This window comes from Nomascus leucogenys, chromosome 24, assembly GCF_006542625.1.
Source record: "Nomascus leucogenys isolate Asia chromosome 24, Asia_NLE_v1, whole genome shotgun sequence".
NCBI lineage: Eukaryota > Metazoa > Chordata > Mammalia > Primates > Hylobatidae > Nomascus > Nomascus leucogenys.
The window spans coordinates 15,401,008-15,420,891 of NC_044404.1; the positions used below are offsets into that span (position 1 = coordinate 15,401,008).

At 46.7% G+C, this 19,884-nt stretch overlaps 2 protein-coding genes across 5 annotated transcripts in view; one reads left to right on the plus strand and one right to left on the minus strand.

Moving 5' to 3' along the window:
* Positions 1-19,884, plus strand: part of TMEM51 (transmembrane protein 51) — a 69,204-nt gene that overhangs the window by 1,733 nt on the left and 47,587 nt on the right. Inside the window, exon 1 of one of the 4 annotated variants that reach the window (XM_030805694.1) lies at positions 140-340. The exons of the other annotated variants lie outside the window; for them this stretch is intronic. The gene's annotated coding sequence lies outside the window, so the exon portion shown is untranslated. Of the gene's footprint in view, positions 1-139; positions 341-19,884 lie in introns of those variants that run through there. 4 annotated transcript variants of the gene reach the window in all.
* Positions 10,884-18,670, minus strand: C24H1orf195 (chromosome 24 C1orf195 homolog). The gene is made up of 3 exons (XM_012498562.2): positions 18,629-18,670; positions 18,200-18,334; positions 10,884-11,147 (listed from the first exon to the last, which is right to left on the minus strand). Exons 2-3 carry the CDS (start codon positions 18,295-18,297, stop codon positions 11,030-11,032), a joined length of 216 nt encoding a protein of 71 aa, XP_012354016.1. The 5' UTR covers positions 18,298-18,334; positions 18,629-18,670; the 3' UTR covers positions 10,884-11,029.

The following is a 19,884-nucleotide window of genomic DNA, read 5'->3' on the forward strand; positions in this document are numbered from 1 at the left end:
AGGTGCTCTCCGCCCGGCGGGCTTCGAACCCTTGGCTTCGCCAGAAGCGCTTTCAGCGCGTGGTTAGGAGAACTTCCCAATAGGTCCCAGGAAACCACCTTGGCCCTTTGCTCGCGCATCCCTTACTCTGTGGAAGTCGGGGCCTTTGAGGGATTTAGATTCGTGCGTGTGTGTGTGTCGCTCTACAAGCAAACACGGGGGTAAAGAATCGGGCGTGAGCAAAGTGGATTGAAAGTCGAGTCCTTTCCTGAGCGCATCGGTTTCTTCATCTGTGAAATTGACATGATAACGTCCCAGGGTGCGGCGGGGCGTTCATGCCCAGCACCCAGCAAGCACTCAGGTTGGGTTACCGGGCCTAGGGGAGAGCAGAGTACAAATCAGATCTCAAATCAGATCTCAAATCAGCGCACAAACGGGAGGCGCTTGGCCGGCGCGCCTGGTCTGCATTACAGGATAATGGTCTCTTTCCCAACCAGGGGTCGGGGCGAGAGACCTGGCCCCTCCCCCACGGTTTCCCCAAGGAGCAGCCCGTGGGGTGCCCTGCGCAGCTCTCCGAGGTGCCTGTGACGGTGCATGGGACTGCAGGTCCTTCCCAACAGCAGGGGAGGTCTGGCTGCTGGGAACCCGGGCGCTGCCGGAGTGGGGTGGGCGGGGACGAGGTGGGCGGGGCCGGGACCCGAACAGGCGGAGGTAGGTCAGCTGGTGGAAGGATTGCCCCTCTAGGACAGGCCGGCTTCCGGCTTTCCTTTTGAATGGGTTACCTGGAGACAGCTTGTCTAGGGAACTGTTGGCCCTGGGACCGTGAACAGCTTTCACACCCCAGAAACCTGTCACATGAGGATCCTGACCTATTGGGACAGAGCCCCTGCCCCTCCAAATATCTCACTCCACCAATTGAGAGGTACCCCCAGACTGGGAGAAAAGGCCAAAGAAAGAGAGACGAGGCTAGTGGTGAACCTGTTCCTCATGGCTTCGGAGCTGACAGCTCTCTGATGGGGTATCTGGGGCCTGCCCCAGTGACCCAGAGCCGAGGAGCCTCAGGGAGCCCCCAGCCTAGTGAGGGAGTCAGGGATACTCATGACAAATGTTGCAGAATTTACGATACAGTCAGGCCACACCACTTGCTGGCTGTGTGACCTCTCTGAGCCTCAGTTTCTTCATCTGTAAATGGGATGACGATCTCCAAGGGCGAGGTGGGGTATTTATGCCTAGCACATGAAGTACTCTATGGTAAGTTACGTCACAGGGCTTAGATGAGAACAGAAGAAAGGAAATAACTCAGGAGGTCCTGCTAAGAAAAGAGTATTGGAATATTCATCAGGGAACTGGAGTCCCCCCAGGGAACAGGGGAGGAAGGGTGTCTGGGCAGATGGAACAGCACAGGCAAAGGCACGGAGACGGGAGTGTGCCTGGGGTGTGCTGGGCTGGGGAAGGTGCTCAGGCAGTGGAGGGTGTGGAAAAGTAAAGGGAATGGAGGGTCTGGAGTGAGCTGGACTGGACAGGTAGGGGCTTTCTTGGAATCATTCAACATATGTTGGCTGAGCACCTTCTGTGGGCCAGGCACTGTTCTAGGTGCTCAACGAAGATGAACAACATGGAGAAAGACGTCCCTTTCATTCAAGTTCTCTAAGCAGGGAAGTCGTCTGATCCCATCCCTATGTTAAGAAGATAATCCTGGCTGCCTGGAAGTTGGCGAGGATCCTAGAGAAGACTCCTAGGAGAGAGAGGCTGGCCTGTGGGTTGGTGGAGGCAGTGGGAATGAATGGGGGAGCTGGATGGGAGGCCCATACAGGAAGCAGAGAGTAATGTGTGGCCTTCACTCATGACTGTTGGTCAAGGGTAAGATTCTGGGGTTCTACATGAAGCCCAAACTGCCAGCCTGGTCTTCTGCCAGAGAGAAGTAGTGAGTGAGTGTCTGGAATATTGGCAGGACCCAAGCCCCTCCAGCTGCGACTCTCTGGCTCTCTGGCTCCAGATGTCACGAGCCTGGGAATTTCTCTGTCTGCCTGAGGGATGGGAAAGCTGGAGTCAGAGGCCAGCTGGAGCTTCTGGGGCTCCCGTTTTAATAGGTTGTGTTTCTGGTCAATGTTCCTCCCTCCCTCTGCAGGCCTGGCTGTAAACCCCTCAGACTTCTTGGGCTAGAAGAGGCCAGAGGGTGAGGAGCTTTAGTGTGGATTCTCTTCCCCCAGCCCCAAATTAAGATGGGAGTCATGCAAAAGAGAAGCATTGTCTCCCTTGGTGCCGGCAAAGTTTCAGAAGCTCAGGTGCCTTCTGACTCGGGATGTGGTATGGGGGCTGCTGACTTTTGCTTTTACTTTTGTTTCTGCTCTGAAGCTTGGAGGAATCCTCCTCTTGCAGTGAAAGCTGTGAGAATATCCTTCTCCATGAAGTCTCCCTTTGCTTGGAGGGAAAAGGAAGGTCCTAGAATGTCTCAGGTGGAGGGGACCTTCAGGTCATCAGAGACATCATTCTCATTTGACAAACAAAACTCAGAGAGGGGATGGGACTTACCCAAGGACACACAGCAGTTCAGCAGCAGAACTGGGACTGCAACCCAGCCCTCCTGACTCCCTTCTAGGGTCCTTTGCGTTAACCCAGGAGGCCTGGCCACATTCGGGACCAAGACAGTTTTGGGCCCCAGGTTTCTCAACCTCTCAGTCTTTCAAGCAGCTTCACAGGTGCTGAGCTCCTCCCCAGCCCGGACAGGTGGCACAGCCTCCCCTGCCAATGTTTTATTCTCCCGTCCCCTGGATTGAGCCCTCGCTGCCATGGCCACCCCTCCTGGGAGCTCTTGCTCCTGAGAAAGAAACAGGCCATTTGTTTGGAAGAAACAAGCCACCTGTTTGGTTTCCCAGTACCAGGCCGCACAACCCTGTGCCTCCCAGACAGCCCCAAGATGCTGACCAGAGATAGCCCTCTGAGGGTCTCTGCTGAGCTCCCCTGACCCTCGACTCCTCCCCTCAGCTCCTGTCTCAACACCCACGGTTGGTCCTCACCTTCTTCTATCTGTGGTGTTTACTTGGGCGGAGCAACCTAAAGTCTCCACATTCTCTCTTGCCCTGGATTTATCAGACTTAGCAGCCCTTAAACCTGAATGCTGGTAGCTTTAGATCTTAGAATATCAGGGCCAGAGGGATCTTAGCCATCAGAAAATCCACTCTGCTTATTTGACAACTGGGGAGACCAAGACCCAGGGAAGAGGAGATTTGCCTGAGATCACAGCCAGGACCAGAACCCGAGGTTCCAGAGTTTGTTTCGAATGATTTTGAGGATGATACTCGAAAAACAAAACAGAGCACCCTCCCCCTCCAAGATTCCCTTTCTCTCTGCACTTCACACTACCAGGTGTTTTTGTGGCATCCGTGGTGACATGGTCAGGAGGAGTAAGGGCCGAGGGTCCTGAAAGATGAGGCGTGCACACTGAGGAGTGTGTCTGCGCATTTCCAGGTCCTGTCTGTTCAAACTGGCATTAACACCACGGCATGAGCTAGTGAGTGCATTTATCTGGCACTCCCTTAGCCAGACTTGATAATGTGTCTTTGGATGGCAGGCTCTTAAAGTTGTTTTCGTCCACAGATTACAAAAGAAGTACGTGTTCCTTGTAAAAACGAGCAGATGACATCGTGAAGGCTGGTGACCACGTCAATATTGTGGTGTTTTATTCAGGTTTTTGTTTGCCGAGCTGTTTCATGTCCTGGTTTGTTGTTGTTGCTTTTGAAAAAATAGAGACAAGGTCTCTGTGTGTTGCCCAGGTTAGTCTTGAACTCCTGGGCTCAAGTGATCCTCCCACGTCAGCCTCCCAAAGTGCTGGGATTACAGGCAAGAGCCACTATGCCCAGCCGTATCCTGTTTTTTCAATTCGTCATTACAGTGCCTGTTATCTTCATGTGATAATGTGAGTGACTTCACGCAGGATCTAACCTGTGGGTCTCATATGCTTCCACCCCTTGATGGCTAGCAGGTATTCCCTTGGCCAAAACCCTGTGACGCTGTGCAAAGTGCAAAGATATTTCCAATTCACCACTGTGGGAGTCCAGAGGGCCATTTTTCTGCATCACTGTGGGGTTTGGGAAAGCAATTCTCTCTGAACTCTTAGAAATGGAAGCCATGGGCCATCTGGGCGTGATGGGTGTGACCCAAATTCACACAGAGGGAGGGAGAGAGCTTTGTTTCTTCTAACTTTTATGTGTTTATTTATTTTTGCTGTGTTTGTTTTAACCCATCCAAGTGCTGCCACCCCACCATCACTGCCCCTTGCCCCAAATCTCCCTGGGATTAGGCATGGGGTTAGGCAAGCACAGGTCTCTAGAAAAAATCAGTATTTGGCATGCTCATCTCCAAACCCTGGCTCCTGCAGAGTAGGTGTTTCAATAGCAAAGATGTGCAGAGAATTTGTTTCCTAGTCGGGTGGTTCATGTAGGACACCCCACCCTGGGGACAGGATGGGGTGGGGTCTCTGTCTACCAGGATCACAGCTTTGTTAATGCCATAAATCGTCAGTACTGGAAGTACTCGTATCTTGGAGATTTTCTAAGCTCATGTTTACAGACTGTGGACAGCCACTTATTAGTGGATTTTAGCATCGTTGAGTGGTTTTCCGCTGGCTTTTAAAAAGTGAAGTAGAAGACAGTGGACTAGAAAATAGAATGCATTTCCTGTCGCGAGAAATATTCCTTAGTAAAACTTTCAGTTATCTGTTTGTGGATGTGCACTGAGTCACTAGGTAAAAACGTATCTCCTACTGCACGGTAAGCACCTTGGGCAATGTAGCTCCGGTTCACTGGTTTTTATACTGTGATCCTGGGAAACCTTGGATGGGTCCTAGAAGCAACTCAGGGGTTTGCAGGGACACAGCTGAGTGGTGGAGGCAGGGCCGACAGGAAGGAAGCTCGGCTTACGCTAAGGATACAAAACATCCACTTTTAAAACTCTGTGACTTTAAAAATAAAACAGAAAGTTGGAAGCCATTGTTCGTCTAGCCTCAATTCTTAGAAGAAACTGAGGCCACAAAACAGAGAGGCTGGGGCCTTTGCTGCGGGGGAGGTGGCACTCAGGCCTCACATTGAGGAGAATCTGCAAATGTGAACCCTTGACCCCTCCACAAATGAGAGACTCAAAACACACGTTCACGGTGCAGCCTGTGACCCCTATTGGCCACACTGTTGTGTGCACTAGGAATTCATGTTTATCCTAAAGCCTGTCACTCTCGTGCCAACAACCCAATTTATATCGCTGAGATGCACAAAGCATTAATTTTTTCAATGCCACATTTCAAACAAAGAAGAGTTAATAACCCTGTTCTGGCATTTCTTTTTTTGTTTTGTTTTGTTTTTTGAGACAGGGTCTCGCTCTGTTGCCAGGCTGGAGTGCAGTGGTGCAATCTTGGCTCACAGCAACCTCCACCTCCCAGGTTCAAGTGATTCTCCTACCTCAGCCTCCCAAGTGGCTGGGACTACAGGCATGCGCCACCACACCCAGCTCATTTTTGTATTTTTAGTAGAGATGGGATTTCACCATGTTGGCCAGGATGGTCTCGATCTCTTGACCTCATGATCCGCCTGCCTCGGCCTAGGCATGAACCACCACACCTAGCCTTCTTTTTTTAATGTCCCCAGAGCTTTACCAGTGGAAGCTTCCCAGGCCCATCCACTGGCCTGAGAGGCCTTTGAGATGATAAGCCCAGGGTCACCAAATCCTGGCAGAACCTGGCAGAACGAGAACTCACCACAGGGTGCAAGTTCTTTTTTTTAAGATCGTGGACTCACATGATGTGCAGTTCTAGATGTCTCCAGGAGGTTTTGCTATTTCCTCTACTCAACAGGTAAAATTAGGTGGCTCTAAATTTTGGAGAATTTTATGTCTTTTCTGTGTTTTTCTCCTCACATCTGGTCTAGGGAGGGGTGGAGAGAAGCGGGTGGGATTTACCTGCCTTACCTTCTTACCTTTTCCTATGCTGGTTAGGGTATGGGGCATGGTTTGTTGATATTTGGTGAGGGAAAATGACTTTGTTTTATTTATTTATTTATTTATTTTGAGACAGAGTCTCACTCTGTTGCCCAGGCTGGAGTGCAGTGGTGCAATCTTGGCTCACTGCAACCTCTGCCTCCTAGATTCAAGCGATTCTCTTGCCTCAGCCTCCAGAGTAGCAGGGATTACAGGCGCATGCCACCACGCCCAGCCAATTTTTGTATTTTTGGTAGAGACAGGGTTTCACCATGTTGGCCAAGCTGGTCTTGAACTCCTGACCTCAAGTGATCCACCTGCCTCAGCCTCTCAAAGTGCTAGGATTACAGGCGTGAGCCACCACACCCAGCCAGAACATGATTTTTAAAAACAAAACAAACACCCAAACTTTCTTAAGTTACTATAAGAGACCTCACATACAGCTTCATTAAAACTGCCTGCAATTTGGAGAGAAGCAGTTAGGTACTGGAACTGCCTGTGGGTAATTATTGTTTTCAAACAGTGACAGATGCAAATTCTCTTCTTTTGGGGGAAATTGCCTGTAGCTAAACACAGGCGCCATCACTTTAAACAAATCTCCTGATACATATGGTGTGCCAGGCACTGAGCCCAGGAACAAGGGAGAGTCAGCCCCTGCCTTCTGCCCCGATGGAGCTGATCCCCCACGGGAGGCAGCAGGGATTGTACCTTTACAACATGTGAATAAAGATGAGGAAGCACAGCCCGTGAAGGAGGAGGCTTAACCCAAACTTGGAGAGTCAGGAAGGATTTTCAGAAAGAGTGCAGTCTGAGCTGAAATGGGGAGCAGGGAGGGCAGGTGCAGCCGCCGCCGCCATAGGTCTTCCTGGTGGAGGCAACTGCCTGTGCAAAGGCCTCAAGGTGTAAAAGAGCTTTGTTAACACAGGCCAATACTGAGTGTAGAAACGCTGCACTTAGGGCAGATGCTGAAGGCAGAGGTGGAAAAAGTATTTTATATAGTTTCTTCTTAGAAGTCATTTTGGGGGCTGGGCATGGTGGCTCACACCTGTAATCCCAGCACTTTGGGAGGCCAAGGCGGGTGGATTGCTTGAGGTCAGGAGTTCATGACTAGCCTGGCCAACATGGTGAAACCCCATATCTACTAAAAATAGAAAAATTACCCAGGTGTGGTGGCAGGTGCCTGTAATCCCAGCTACTCAGGAGGCTGAACCACAAGAATCACTTGAACCTGGAAAGCAGAAGTTTCAGTGAACCAAGATCTTGCCACCGCACTCCAGCCTGGGCAACAGAGTGAGACTCATCTCAAAAAAAACAAGTCATTTTTCTCAAAAAATTAAAATCGAATAACTGTAGGATCCAGCAGTTTCACTTCTGGGTGCATACTTGTCTTAGGCCATTTGTGTTGCTGTAAAGAAATACCTGAGATTGGGTAATTTATAAAGAAAAGAGATTTATTGGCCAGGCGCAGTGGCTTACGCCTGTAATCCCAGCACTTTGGGAAGCCGAGGCGGGCAGATCACAAGATCGAGACCATCCTGGCCAACATGGTGAAACCCCGTCTTTACTAAAAATACAAAAATTAGCCAGGCGTGGTGGCAGGCACCTGTAGTCCCAGCTACTCAGGAGGCTGAGGCAGGAGAATCGCTTGAACCCGGGAGGCGGAGGTTGCAGTGAGCCAAGATGGAGCCACTGCACTCCAGCCTAGCGACAGAGCAAGACTCCATCTCAAAAAAAGAGAGAAAGAGGTTTATTTAGCCCATGGATATATACAAGGCTGTACAAGAAGCATGGCATCAGCATCTGCTTCTAGTGAGGGCTTCGGGCAGAAGGAGAGCAGGCGTCATGTGGTGAGAGAGAAGAGGAGAGAAGAAGTGGGGAGCAGACTCTTTTAACAACCAGATCTTTGGGCACCAAGCCATTCAAGAGGGATCCACTCCCAACAACCAAACACCCACTAGGGCCCACCTCCAACATTGGGGATCAAATTTGTCTTCTTTTCTTGAGACAGAGCCTTACTCTGTTGCCCAGACTGGAGTGCAGTGGCACAGTCTTGGCTCACAGCAACCTCTGCCTCCTGGGTTCAAGCGATTCTCATGCCTCAGCCTCCCGAGTAGCTGGGATTACAGGCATGTGCCACCATGTCTAGCTAATTTTTGTATTTTTAGTAGAGATGGGGTTTCACCATGTTGGCCAGGATGGTCTTGAACTCCTGGCCTTGAGTGATCCACTTGCCTCGGCCTCCCAAAATGTTGGGATTACAGGCGTGGCCACCGCATCCAGCCTGGGGATCAAATTTCAACATGAGATTTGGAGAGGACCAATATCCAAACTGTATCAATACTCAAAAGAATTGAAAACAGGTTTTTGGAGAGATATTTGTACACCCATGTTTATATGAGTATTACTCATAATAGCTAAAATATGAAAACAACCCAAATATCCATCAAAGGATGAATGAATCAACAAAATGTGGTGAAGTGGTGGGTTGCCCCTCCACACCTGTGGGTGTTTCTCATTAGGTGGAATGAGAGACTTGGAAAAGAAAAAGACACAGAGACAAAGTATAGAGAAAGAAATAAGGGGGCCCAGGGGACCAGCGTTCAGCATATGGAGGATCCCGCCGGTCTCTGAGTTCCCTTAGTATTTATTGATCATTCTCGGGTGTTTCTCGGAGAGGGGGATGTGGCAGGGTAATAGGATAATAGTGGAGAGAAGGTCAGCAGATAAACACTTGAACAAAGATCTCTGCATCATGAACAAGGTAAAGAATTAAGTGCTGTGCTTTAGATATGCATATACATAAACATCTCAATGCCTCACAGAGCAGTATGGCTGCCCGCATGTCCCACCTCCTGCCCTAAGGCAGTTTTCTCCTATCTCAGTAGATGGAACACACAATCGAGTTTTATACCGAGACATTCCATTGCCTAGGGATGGGCAGGAGACAGATGCCTTCCTCTTGTCTCAACTGCAAAGAGGCATTCCTTCCTCTTGTACTAATCCTCCTCAACACAGACCCTTTACGGGTGTTGGGCTGGGGGACGGTCAGGTCTTTCCCTTCCCACGAGGCCATATTTCAGACTATCACATGGGGAGAAACCTTGGACAATACCTGGCTTTCCTAGGCAGAGGTCCCTGCGGCCTTCCGCAGTTTTTGTGTCCCTGGGTACTTGAGATTAGGGAGTGGTGATGCCTTCAAGCATCTGTTTAACAAAGCACACCTTGCACAGCCCTTAATCCATATAACCCTGAGTTGAGACAGCACATGTTTCAGAGAGCATGGGGTTGGGGGTAAGGTTATAGATTAACAGCATCTCAAGGCAGAAGAATTTCTCTTAGTACAGAACAAAATGGAGTCTCCTATGTCTACTTCTTTCTACACAGACACAATCTGATCTCTCTTTCTTTTCCCCACAATGTGGTCTATCCATACAATGGAATATTATTCAGCCTCCATGTGGAAGGAAATTCTGACACCATGCTGCAACATGGACGAACCTTGAGGACATCATGCTAAGTGAAATAAGCCAGTCACAAAAAGACAGATACTATATGATTCTACTTGTATGAGGAATCTAGACATCATAGAGATGGAAAGTAGAATGTCGGTTGCCAGGGGCTGGGGGAAGGGGAATGGGGAGTTAGGATTTAATGGGTAAGGAGTTTCAGTTTTGTAAAATGAAAGCGTTCTGTGAATGCATGATGGTGATGGTTGCGCAGCAGTATGAATGTACTTAATGCCACTGAACTGTTCATGGAAAAATGGTTAAGATAGTCAACTTTATGTTATGTGCATTTTATCACACTAAAAAGTTGGTGGGGCGGGGAGTATTTTGGAAACAAGACTCGGTCATTCGGCCATATCATTGCGTTCTCTCTACAGACCAGGTGTTCTTCCAGGCTTTGGGGGAAAACAGTGCCTAAGACAGGCTCAGTTCCTGCCCTCTTGGAGCTTACACCTTATTAGGCAGCAGGGAGGAGTCAGTCAAGCAGGAAATCAACAAGTAAAATAACAAATCATAACATGTCAAATGCACTGATCTGAAATCTTTGCCACTTCCCTATGCTTGCAGGATCAAGCTGAGGCTAAGCTCTTTAACTTTCAACACTATAAAGCCCGGACTTCTTAGAGTCAGCCTCGGTTAATCTTTCCAGACCTATTACGGCTGCCTTACCCCCATTCCAACTGCATCAGTCACAAGGAACTACTTTCCACCCCCACCTACCTCGTTCAAAGCCAGGAACTTTGGTGGCTTTTTTCCTTCCTGTTCTTTCTGCTTTTCTTTCTAGACTGCCCAGAGGCTTTGGAAAACACCATAATTTCAATTCCAGAAGTTTATCCTAAGAAAACAATTGATGAATATAAGGAGTTAGTTTCGAGACTGTTATTTTTTGCAATAATAGCAGCAAAATTAGAAACCCATTTTGTTTTTAATCTGTCCAGAGATGGTCCTAGCCAAGACTCTTTAAATAAATTTTTAATTTTAGAATAATTTTAGATTTATAGAAAAGTTGCAAAGGTAATATGAGGCATTTTTGTCTTCCCTTCACCCAGCTTCCCCTAATGTTGCTTTTTTTTTTTTTTTTTTTGGAAGGGGACAGAGTCTCACTCTGTTACCCAGGCTGGAGTACAGTGGCGTGATCCCGGCTCACTGCAACCTCCACCTCCTGGGGTCAAGCTATTCTCCTGCCTCAGCCTCCCGAGTAGCTGGGATTACAGGCATGCGCCACCATGCCTGGCTAATTTTTGTATTTTTAGTAGAGACAGGGTTTCACCATGTTGGCCAGGCTGGTCTTGAACTCCTTACCTCAGGTGATCCACCCACCTTGGCCTCCCAAAGTGCTGGGATTACAGGCATGAGCCACCACGCCCGGTCTAATGTTGGTATCTTACATAACCGTACTATACTTATCAAAGCTAAGAAATCGACATCACAACTAACTACAGACTTTATTTTGATTTCGCCGGATTTCCCACTGCATTTTTATTCTCCAGGATCCAATTCAAGATGCCACGTTGCATTTGGTCATCTTATCTCCTTAGTATCTTCTGAACTGTGACACTGTCTCAGTCTTTTCTTAAATTTCATGACCTTGAGAGCTTTGAAGAGTACTGGTTAGTGTTTTGTAGAACTTCCCTGAATTTGGGTTTGCCTGATGTCTTCTCGTGACTGGACTGGGCCTTTGGGTTTTGGGAAAGAATCCTACAAAAGTGAAGTGTGCTTCTCACTGAATCATGTTCGGATGGAAATAATATCAGTGTAACTTCTTATTGATGACATCAGCCTTGGTCACTTGGTTAAGGTGGTGTCTGCCACGTTTCTCCGCTGTAAAGTTACTACAGCCCCTTTTTGGAAGGGTGTTCTTTAACATGAGAGTGAAAGGCAACATTATAAAAGATTATTGAAAATGATTTTTAGATTAGGCTTCTAAAATTTAAAAACTTTGATATATCAAATGATAAACTAGGGACAATATTTGTAACACAGAACAGACAAGGGGTTGTGTTCTGAATACATGCAGGAGCTTTGCTTTTTTTTGTTTTGCTTTTTTTTTTTTTGAGATGGAGTCTCGCTCTGTCGCCCGGCCGGAGTGCAGTGGCACAATCTCGGCTCACAGCAACCTCCGCCTCCCGGGTTCGAGCGATTCTTCTGCCTCAGCCTCCCGAGTAGCTGGGACTACAGGTGCACGCCACCACACCCAGCTAATTTTTGTATTTGTAGTAGAGACGAGGTTTCACCATGTTAGCCAGGATGGTCTTGACCTTGTGATCTGTCTGCCTTAGCCTCCCAAAGTGCTGGGATTACAGGCATGAGCCACCACGCCCAGCCTGCTTTTCTAGTTAGTAAGGAAAAGCTGAATGCCCTAGTTGAGAAATGGGCTAAAGAAGAAATGCTGAGGCCAGGCACAGTGGCTGACACCTGCAATCCCAACGTTTTGGGAGGCTGAGGCGAGAGGATAGCTTGAGCCCAGGAGTTTGAGATCAGCCGGGGCAACATGGTGAGACCTCTTATCTATAAAAAAATGAACAAAATTAGTTGGGCATAATGGCATGCACCTGTAGTCTCAGCTACTTGGGAGGCTGAGGTGGGAGGATTACATAAGCCCAGGAGGTAGAGGCTACAGTGAGCCGTGACTATGCCACTGCAGTCTAGCCTGGGTGACCCTGTCTCAAAAAAAAGAAGAAGAAATGCCGGTGGCCAATTAGTACATGGGAAAAAAAGAATCAGTATTCAGCCTCATTGTATTAAAGGAAATGCCAATTAAAACAATGCCGTCTTTCACACAGGAAATCTAAAATGTTTTAAAAGTTTTAAAATTTTAATTTACATAATGCTAACTGGGAGGTAGTGCTTTCAGGAGCTCAGCGTAGAATCGTAAACTGGAGAACAGTCTGAAAATGCAGGTCGAAACCTTTAAAGCATTTAGCTTTAAAACACTTTTAATTCCAAGATTTTAACCTTGTTATTAATATCTTCAATACCAAGATTTTATCCCGAGGTAACAATTTATGGTTTTATACGGAGTTAATTTCAACAGTATTTTTTATAATAGCAATAAAACTAAAAATCAAATATACTTGCAGCAACAGGGAATTGGTGACATAAACTGCAGCTCTTTCATATACTGAAGTGGTCCTCAACCACTAAAAATTCCAGTGTTGATGAATACTGATGATATGAAATATTGTTCATTATACATCAAATTTTTCAAAATTAAGGTTATACTGGGAGGTGGAGGTTGCGGTGAGCTGAGATTGCACCACTGCACTCCAGCCTGGGTGACAGAGTGAGATTTTGTCTCGAAAAAATAGGGTTATAAAACGTATTGCAGCAATATCCCATTTTTGTAAAAAACAAAAAAGTATTTTGCTTACACAGCACACAAGAAAGCATGAAGACCATCATAGATATTTATCAGCAGTTATGGATGGGGGTAGCCATGGGGGGTTTCGATATTCTTTCTGCTAATCTATATTTAACTAATTTTTATTTGTTAAACAAGCATTGTTTTCATAACAAAACTGTTATTGATAACACCTTCTCCTCCCATTCGGAACTTTAATGACCTGTGCTGAAGACCCATAGTCTTGTTATGCATCCCACAGGGATTACTGCCAGGCAAGGTGCTTTGGGAACTGTAGAGAGCTTTGAAGACATCAGCTGCCACTCCTGGTGGTTGGTTTACCCTTCAAACTTGGAGTACCTGGGCCTCCCTTCTTAGACTTAGGAAGCTGAGATAGGAGCATGGTGGAAGCCACAGCAGCCAACTCATAGGCAACTGTGAGAAAATACTCATCCAAGGCTGGGCGCGGTGGCTCACGCTGTAATCCCAGCACTTTGGGAGGCTGAGGCGGGTGGATCACTTGAGGTCAGGAATTTGAGACCAGCCTGGCCAACATGGTGAAACCTCGTCTCTACTAAAAATACAAAATTAGCTGGGCGTGGTGGCAGGTGCCTGTAATCCCAGATACTCGGGAGGCTGAGGCAGGAGAATGGCATGAACCCGGGAGGCTCAGCTTGCAGTGAGCCGAGATCACGTCACTGCACTCCAGCCTGGGCGATAGAGCAAGACTCTGTCTCAAAAAAAAAAAAAAAAATACATTTGAGATTTCCCCACACTGCATTTATGCATTTATTCCATGGTATGAACGTGCAGGACCACAGTTTACTTATCCCTTCACCTGTTAAAAGGATATTTGGATTGTGTCTACTTTTTGGTGATTATGATTAAAGCTGCTATAAACATTCAGAGGTTTTAGTATCAACATATGTTTTCACTTCTCTTGGAAATACCTAGGAGTGGAATTACTGGGTTTGTATGTGAGTGTATGTTTATCTTTATATGAAATGACCAAACTTGGGAGGTTTGGGCCAGTTCCTCCAGCCAGCACCAGGGCTATGCAGGGACCTAATGAAACATTGATAATATCCTCCCCTCCCATTTGGAACTTCAGTGACCTATGTTGAAGACCCGGTGAAACCATCTGTCTTTTCTGGAGTGATGCTTTCACTTTGCCAGCTGATGCGGGTTTCACCCTGCTAGGTAGGCGGTTGACCGCCTCCCCATTGATGACTCTCCCTTTCCCATATCACAGGCATGGAAATGACAATGAGTAGTGATAGTTCTTAAGTAACTTTTTCATTAATTCTTTTTCTTTAATTAGGAAACTAATATATGCACATGGTATAAAAAAATCAAACGGTGTAAAAGGATGTCCAGTGAAAAAATATGCATCTCCCTCTCATTCCAGGCTCCCATTCCCTTATATGAGAGGTAGCCACCATCTGCAATTTCTTGTATATACTTCTAGAAATTGTCTCTGCATATAATGATGCCTGGTCATCAAAGCAATAAAGTATTATAGTGGTCAGGATCATTATGAAATTGTTGGGTAATTTCAAACTTGTAATAACTCCTATGAGGGTCCTCAATCACCTTTAAGGACCCGCTAACCACCTGAAATTGTCTGTCAAGCATTCTCTGTCAAGTATTCTATCTCTGCATTTTTCTGTGGCAGGTTAGTAGCTTTCATCAGATTCTCAAAGGGGTCTGTGCACCAAAAGAAAGAAGGGGAATGGGGAAGAAAAGAAGGAAGGAAGGACCGTAGAGGCAATCTTTTACAGACAAATGGTAGATAAATGTATAATGAGCTTGGATACATCTGCAATTAGCTGTAACTCAGAATGTATAAGTTCCAATTTTATGTATTATTGCCCCTTGGTTTTATGATTGGAAGCTGGTAGAACCATTGATTTAACAGCATAGGCTAAGTTTTGTCTTGGGCTAAGAGGAACTGTGCCTGGCTGAGCCAAGAGAGAGGAAGGCCGTGGAGTTCTTCAACCTTGCCTGTGTGTTTGTACTGACTCACCGCGTCTGAGGAAGTCTGTTGGTAGCTTTAGAACACGCGTACTCTCTCTCCCAGGGTGAACCAGTGACTGGGAACTTCTCACAGAAAGGAGTAGAAAAACTTGCTTCCCACAAGAGGGCTTCAGGCTGAAAAATATTCAAGAAGAGTTTAGGGGAATTCCTGGGAGTCAGAGCCATATCCGGCTCATGATAAAAGTTACAGATGTTTGGGGACTATCCTTATTAGAGTCAATATCTGGAGTTGGAGTGGGGAGCAACTAAGCTTTCCCATCACTCTTAAGTCATTTGATGCTCAAAACAGTTCTATGTTGGGGAAACCGAGGCAGGAGTATGCTAGTTATGGTGCAAACTACCCCACATCTCAAGGACTTAAGGCACTTCAGTTACATTTTCATGTATTGGGTGGGAAGGTGGAGTCTTGGCTCCACACAGTCATTCAGGGACCCAGGCTTCTATCTTCAGCACTTCCTCTCCAAGGGTTTAGTGAACTATTAACAGGGCCCACAGCTAGAAAGTGAGGGAGTCAGTATTTGAACCCAGCCAGTCTCATTTCAGAGTCTGTATTCTAGACTATGATACTATGGTGAGAAACAAGAGTACTGGCATCTAACTAGATCTACCTAGCATGTAACTTCAGAACTGGGAAGTGGGAGATAACTTGGGATTCTGATGAACATTTGTTCCTTGTTTCCAAGGAATCAAGCTCTTCTTTTTAAGGAGTGAGATGGGTAAATCTGAGAGACTTTTTTTTTTTTTTTTTACTGTGTCTTCAGGTGAGAATTTTCAGGTTCAACACATAAAAATGAGAGCCTTTTCCTCCCAAAAGTTTGCCTCTGAAATAAATGTGCATGAGACTATGTTGCCTGGTGCTTGGGTCTTTTCATTAGCAAATATCAACCCCCAAAAGCTGATCGCCCTTCCACCTTGTTACTGCTCATTGCAGGGAGGAAGTTTGAGACATTTCAGCAACCTGATTAAAACATTTTTTCCCAGTTGAAATGTCTTCTTGTAGAAACAACCCAAGTGTCCCATATAAAAGCCTATAGTTTCTACAAGGTTATACAAGGGGAACACCACATGGCCATTCAAAATGGCAATGACACAGAAGGCTCTGAAAGACATAGAAAGATGAGTCTAATTTGCTAATGTAAAAAGGCAGATTATGAAGCTGTCCATTTTTTATTTCAAAAACATATGCAAAGAATAAAAATTTGACTATTTACTATAATGTTTCCAATGATTATTCCTAATGGATTACAAGTAATTTTTATTCCCTCTCTCCCTGTCTTCTCTTTTCTAACCTGTACTTTCTGAATTTCCCACAGAGAAACATGTATGACTTTGTATTAAAGTAACAGCTTTAAGTTCAAATGGTCCTAATGATCTGGGTGACCTTGAGCCATGGCTCACTTTCTCAAAATGGGGAGAATAGTTTTAGGATTTTGTGAAGATTAAACTATAAAAGTACTTAAAACAGTACATGTTCAATACATTTTTAGGTGTTACTGTCATAATTATTTTTGAAAATCTTTCCATTCTAGTAAGTCCATTCCAAATCCAAGCCAAGCACACCTGAGAGTCGTGGGGCTTTATCTCAGAATGCCTGGGAGTACGGACCCATGAGCAAGCCAACTTCCTCCTTTCCCTCCTCTCCCCCGGCCCTCTGCTGCAGGGCAAGGTAAAGCTAAGTGACTGGGATACTGCTGTTTTTTTTTTTTTTTAATTTTTTTTTTTTTTTTTTTTTTTTTTTTTTTTTTTTTTTTTTTTTTTGAGATGGAGTCTCGGCTCACTGCAACCTCCGCCTTCCAGTTTCAAGCAATTCTCCTGCCTCAGCCTCCTGAGTAGCTGGGATTACAGGCGCGCGCCACCATGCCTGGCTAATTTTTGTATTTTGGCCTCCCAAAGTGCTGGATTACAGGCGTGAGCTACCAGGCCCGGCCCGGGATACTGCTTTTAAGTGTGATCAGGGCAGCTTTGGCTGATGTCTTATTTCTGTCTTCTGCATAAAGAAATAACTCACAGTTCTGGGCATAATGGCATTTTGGTTCAAAGCATGGATTCTGAAGTTAGACTGCCTGGGTTCCACATCCATTAAATGGGGAGAATAATAATGCTACCCTCCCAGGATTGGAGTGAGGATGAAATGACACTGCTTGTGAAGCCTTAGCACAGCATCTCAATGAATGCTAACTCTCAGAGATACAATGGCGAGCCCCAGAAATTCGCAGAGCATAACATCAACCATGTTAAAATGAACAATTTAGTGGTATCTTGTACACTCACAGTGTGTTGTGCAACTGCCCCCTCTATCTAGTTCCAAAACATTGTCATCACCCCAAAAAGAAACCCCGTACCGGTTAAGCATTCCCTCCCCATCTCTACCCTCCTCCACCAACCCCTGCTGCTGGCAATCACCTATCTGCTTTCTGTCTTTCTGGACATTGCATGTAAATGGAATTACACAATATGTGACATTTTGTGTATGGCTTCTAAGCTTTTTTGTTTGTTTGTTTGTAAACTATTTTAACCTTTTTAAAATTTGAGACAAGGTCTTGCTCTGTCACCCAGGCTAGAGTATAGTGGCATGATCTCGGCTCACTGCAACCTCTGCCTCCTGGGCTCAAGTGATTCTCCCACTTCAGCCTCCCAAGTAGCTGAGACCACAGGCGCATGTCACCACATCGGCTAATTTTTGTATTTTTTGGTAGAAACAGGGTTTTGCCATGTTGCCCAGACTGGTATCAAACTCCCAGGCTCAAGTGATCTGCCCACCTCAGGCTCCCAAAGTGCTGGGATTATAGGCGTGAGTCACCACCACACCAGGCCTATTTTAACCATTTTTAAGTGTACAATTCAGGGACATTAAGCACATTTAAAGTGCTGTGTAACCATCACCACTGTCTTTTTCCAGAACTACTACATCATCCCAAACAGAAATGGAGGCAGGTTTTCTTTTTTTTGAGACAGAGTCTCGCTCTGTCGCCCAGGCTGGAGTGCAGTGTTGTGATCTCGGCTCACTGCAAGCTCCGCCTCCCGGGTTCATGCCATTCTCCTGCCTCAGCCTCCCGAGTAGCTGGGACTACAGGCGCCCGCCACCACGCCTGGCTAATTTTTTGTATTTTTAGTAGAGACGGGGTTTAACCGTGTTAGCCAGGATGGTCTCGATCTCCTGACCTCATGATCTGCCCGCCTCGGCCTCCCTAGAGGCAGGTTTTCTAAATGCTTGCATGAGTGGTTCTCCATCTTCAGCTTGTGTTAGAATCCTCTGGGGTGGGGGGCTTGTTAAAACATAGATTGCTGGGTCCCCCCACCCCCCGCCACATCTCCCACCCCCAGTTGCTGATTCAGTAGGTCTGAGTGGGGCCCCAGGACTTGCATTTCTAACCAGCTCCTGGGTGACGCTGATGCTGTTGATGATGGGCCACGCCTGGAAGACCGCTGTTTTAGATCAAAAGGTTTGCAGGACAGAGTGGATGATGGCATCCTTCAGGGTCGATGAGAGAAGCCAAACTTCTATGACCTATGGGATAAGGGGTTTATTATAGGAATTAGATCTTATGCATTCACAGGGGGGCAGCAGAAAGGAAGGTGAAAGAGTTGCCGGGGACCAGGGGCATCACCACCTGGCCCTGGGTACACAAGCAATCAGGTGGAGGAGTCTATAGCCGGCCATTGTCTAGTCCATCCCCAGCCAAATGTCCAGGGCTGGGCCTGGGCTGCTGTTGGTTAACAGGACCAGCAATCAGGAGAAAGAGCTGGATGCAGAATGGAGGACAGGCTCAAATGTGCTGGAACCCACAGGGCTGTCTCTCACCGCATCCAATCACGATGACCTCTAAAGTGTAATGGCCGCTGCTTCACTTCCATCTCCCAGCTTTCCACAGATTCCTCTTTTGACCAATTATAACCTAGAACCAGTCAGAGAAGGGGATTCTGGGAAAAGTAGTTCCAGCTTAACCAAGCCGGCACAGCAGGAACTACCACAGCTGATGAATCAGGTCTTGCTGCGGAACCACCTCCTTGAGCCCACAGGTGGTTTCTGGGGCTCTGCTGGGGGTTCCCTGACTCTCTTGACAGGACCTTCTAGCAGAAACAGATGTGGTCCATCCCAGCAACCCCTTGCTCAGATCATCACCTGAAAACTTAATAAAAATAGATTCCCAGGCCCCAGCCCAGGCCTGCCGAATCAGACTTCAGCAGTGGGACTCAGGAATCAGATTTGCAAACAAGCTCTCTAGCTGATTAAGATATCTAGCCAGGTTGGGAACGTCTGATGTATGGAAAAGAAAGTGGACTCTGGCCAGGCACAGTGGCTCACACCTGTAATCCCAGCACTTGGGGAGGCTGAGGCAGGTGGATCGCTTAAGCCCAGGAGTGCAAGACCAGCCTGGGCAACATGGCAAAACTCCATTTCTGCAAAAAAGAAAAAATACCAAAATTAGTGGAGCATGGTGACACGTGCCTGTAGTCCCAGCTACTTGGAAAGCTGAGGTGGTAGGGTCATCTGACCCTGGGAGGTCAAGGCTGCAGTGAGCCAAGATTGTGCCACTGCACTCCAGCCTGGGCAACAGAGTGAGTAAGACCCTGTCTCAAAAAAAAAAAGGAGGGAAGGAGAAGAGAGGGAGGAAAGAAAAGGAAGCAAGGAGAGAGAGAGAAAAATAAGAAAAAAAGAAAAAAGAAGAAGGAGAGAGAGAGAGACAGAGACAGAGACAGAAGAAGGGAAAGGAAAAGAGAAAGTAAGTGAACTCCGGGGCTAGACAGCCATGGGTTAGAATTCTGGTTCCACCACTTGCCAGCTTTGTGATCTTGAGCAAGCGACTTAACTCTTTATGATCCTATATTGTCTACAAGAGTTCCTCCTTTTCTATCATTTCACTTTCCACTGTTTCAGTTACCCATAGCCAACTACAATCTGAAAATATTAAATGGAAAATTCCGGAGAGATATGATTCATAAGTTTTAAATTGCATGCCATTCTGAGTAGCGTGATGAAATCTCACACTGTCCCACTCTGTCCAGCTCCAGACGTGAATCGTCTCTTTGTCCAGTAGATCGGTGCTGTCGACGCTA

What these genes read in the sequence shown, in the direction of transcription:
- C24H1orf195 (XM_012498562.2), bottom strand. Translation starts at nt 18,297, where the DNA reads ATGCCATCATCCACTCTGTCCTGCAAACCTTTTGATCTAAAACAGCGG. An exon ending in TCAGCGTCACCCAGGAGCTG is followed by an intron (nt 11,148 to 18,199) that starts GTTAGAAATGCA and finishes TCACTTTTGTAG; the next exon opens with GATTCTTTCCCAAAACCCAA.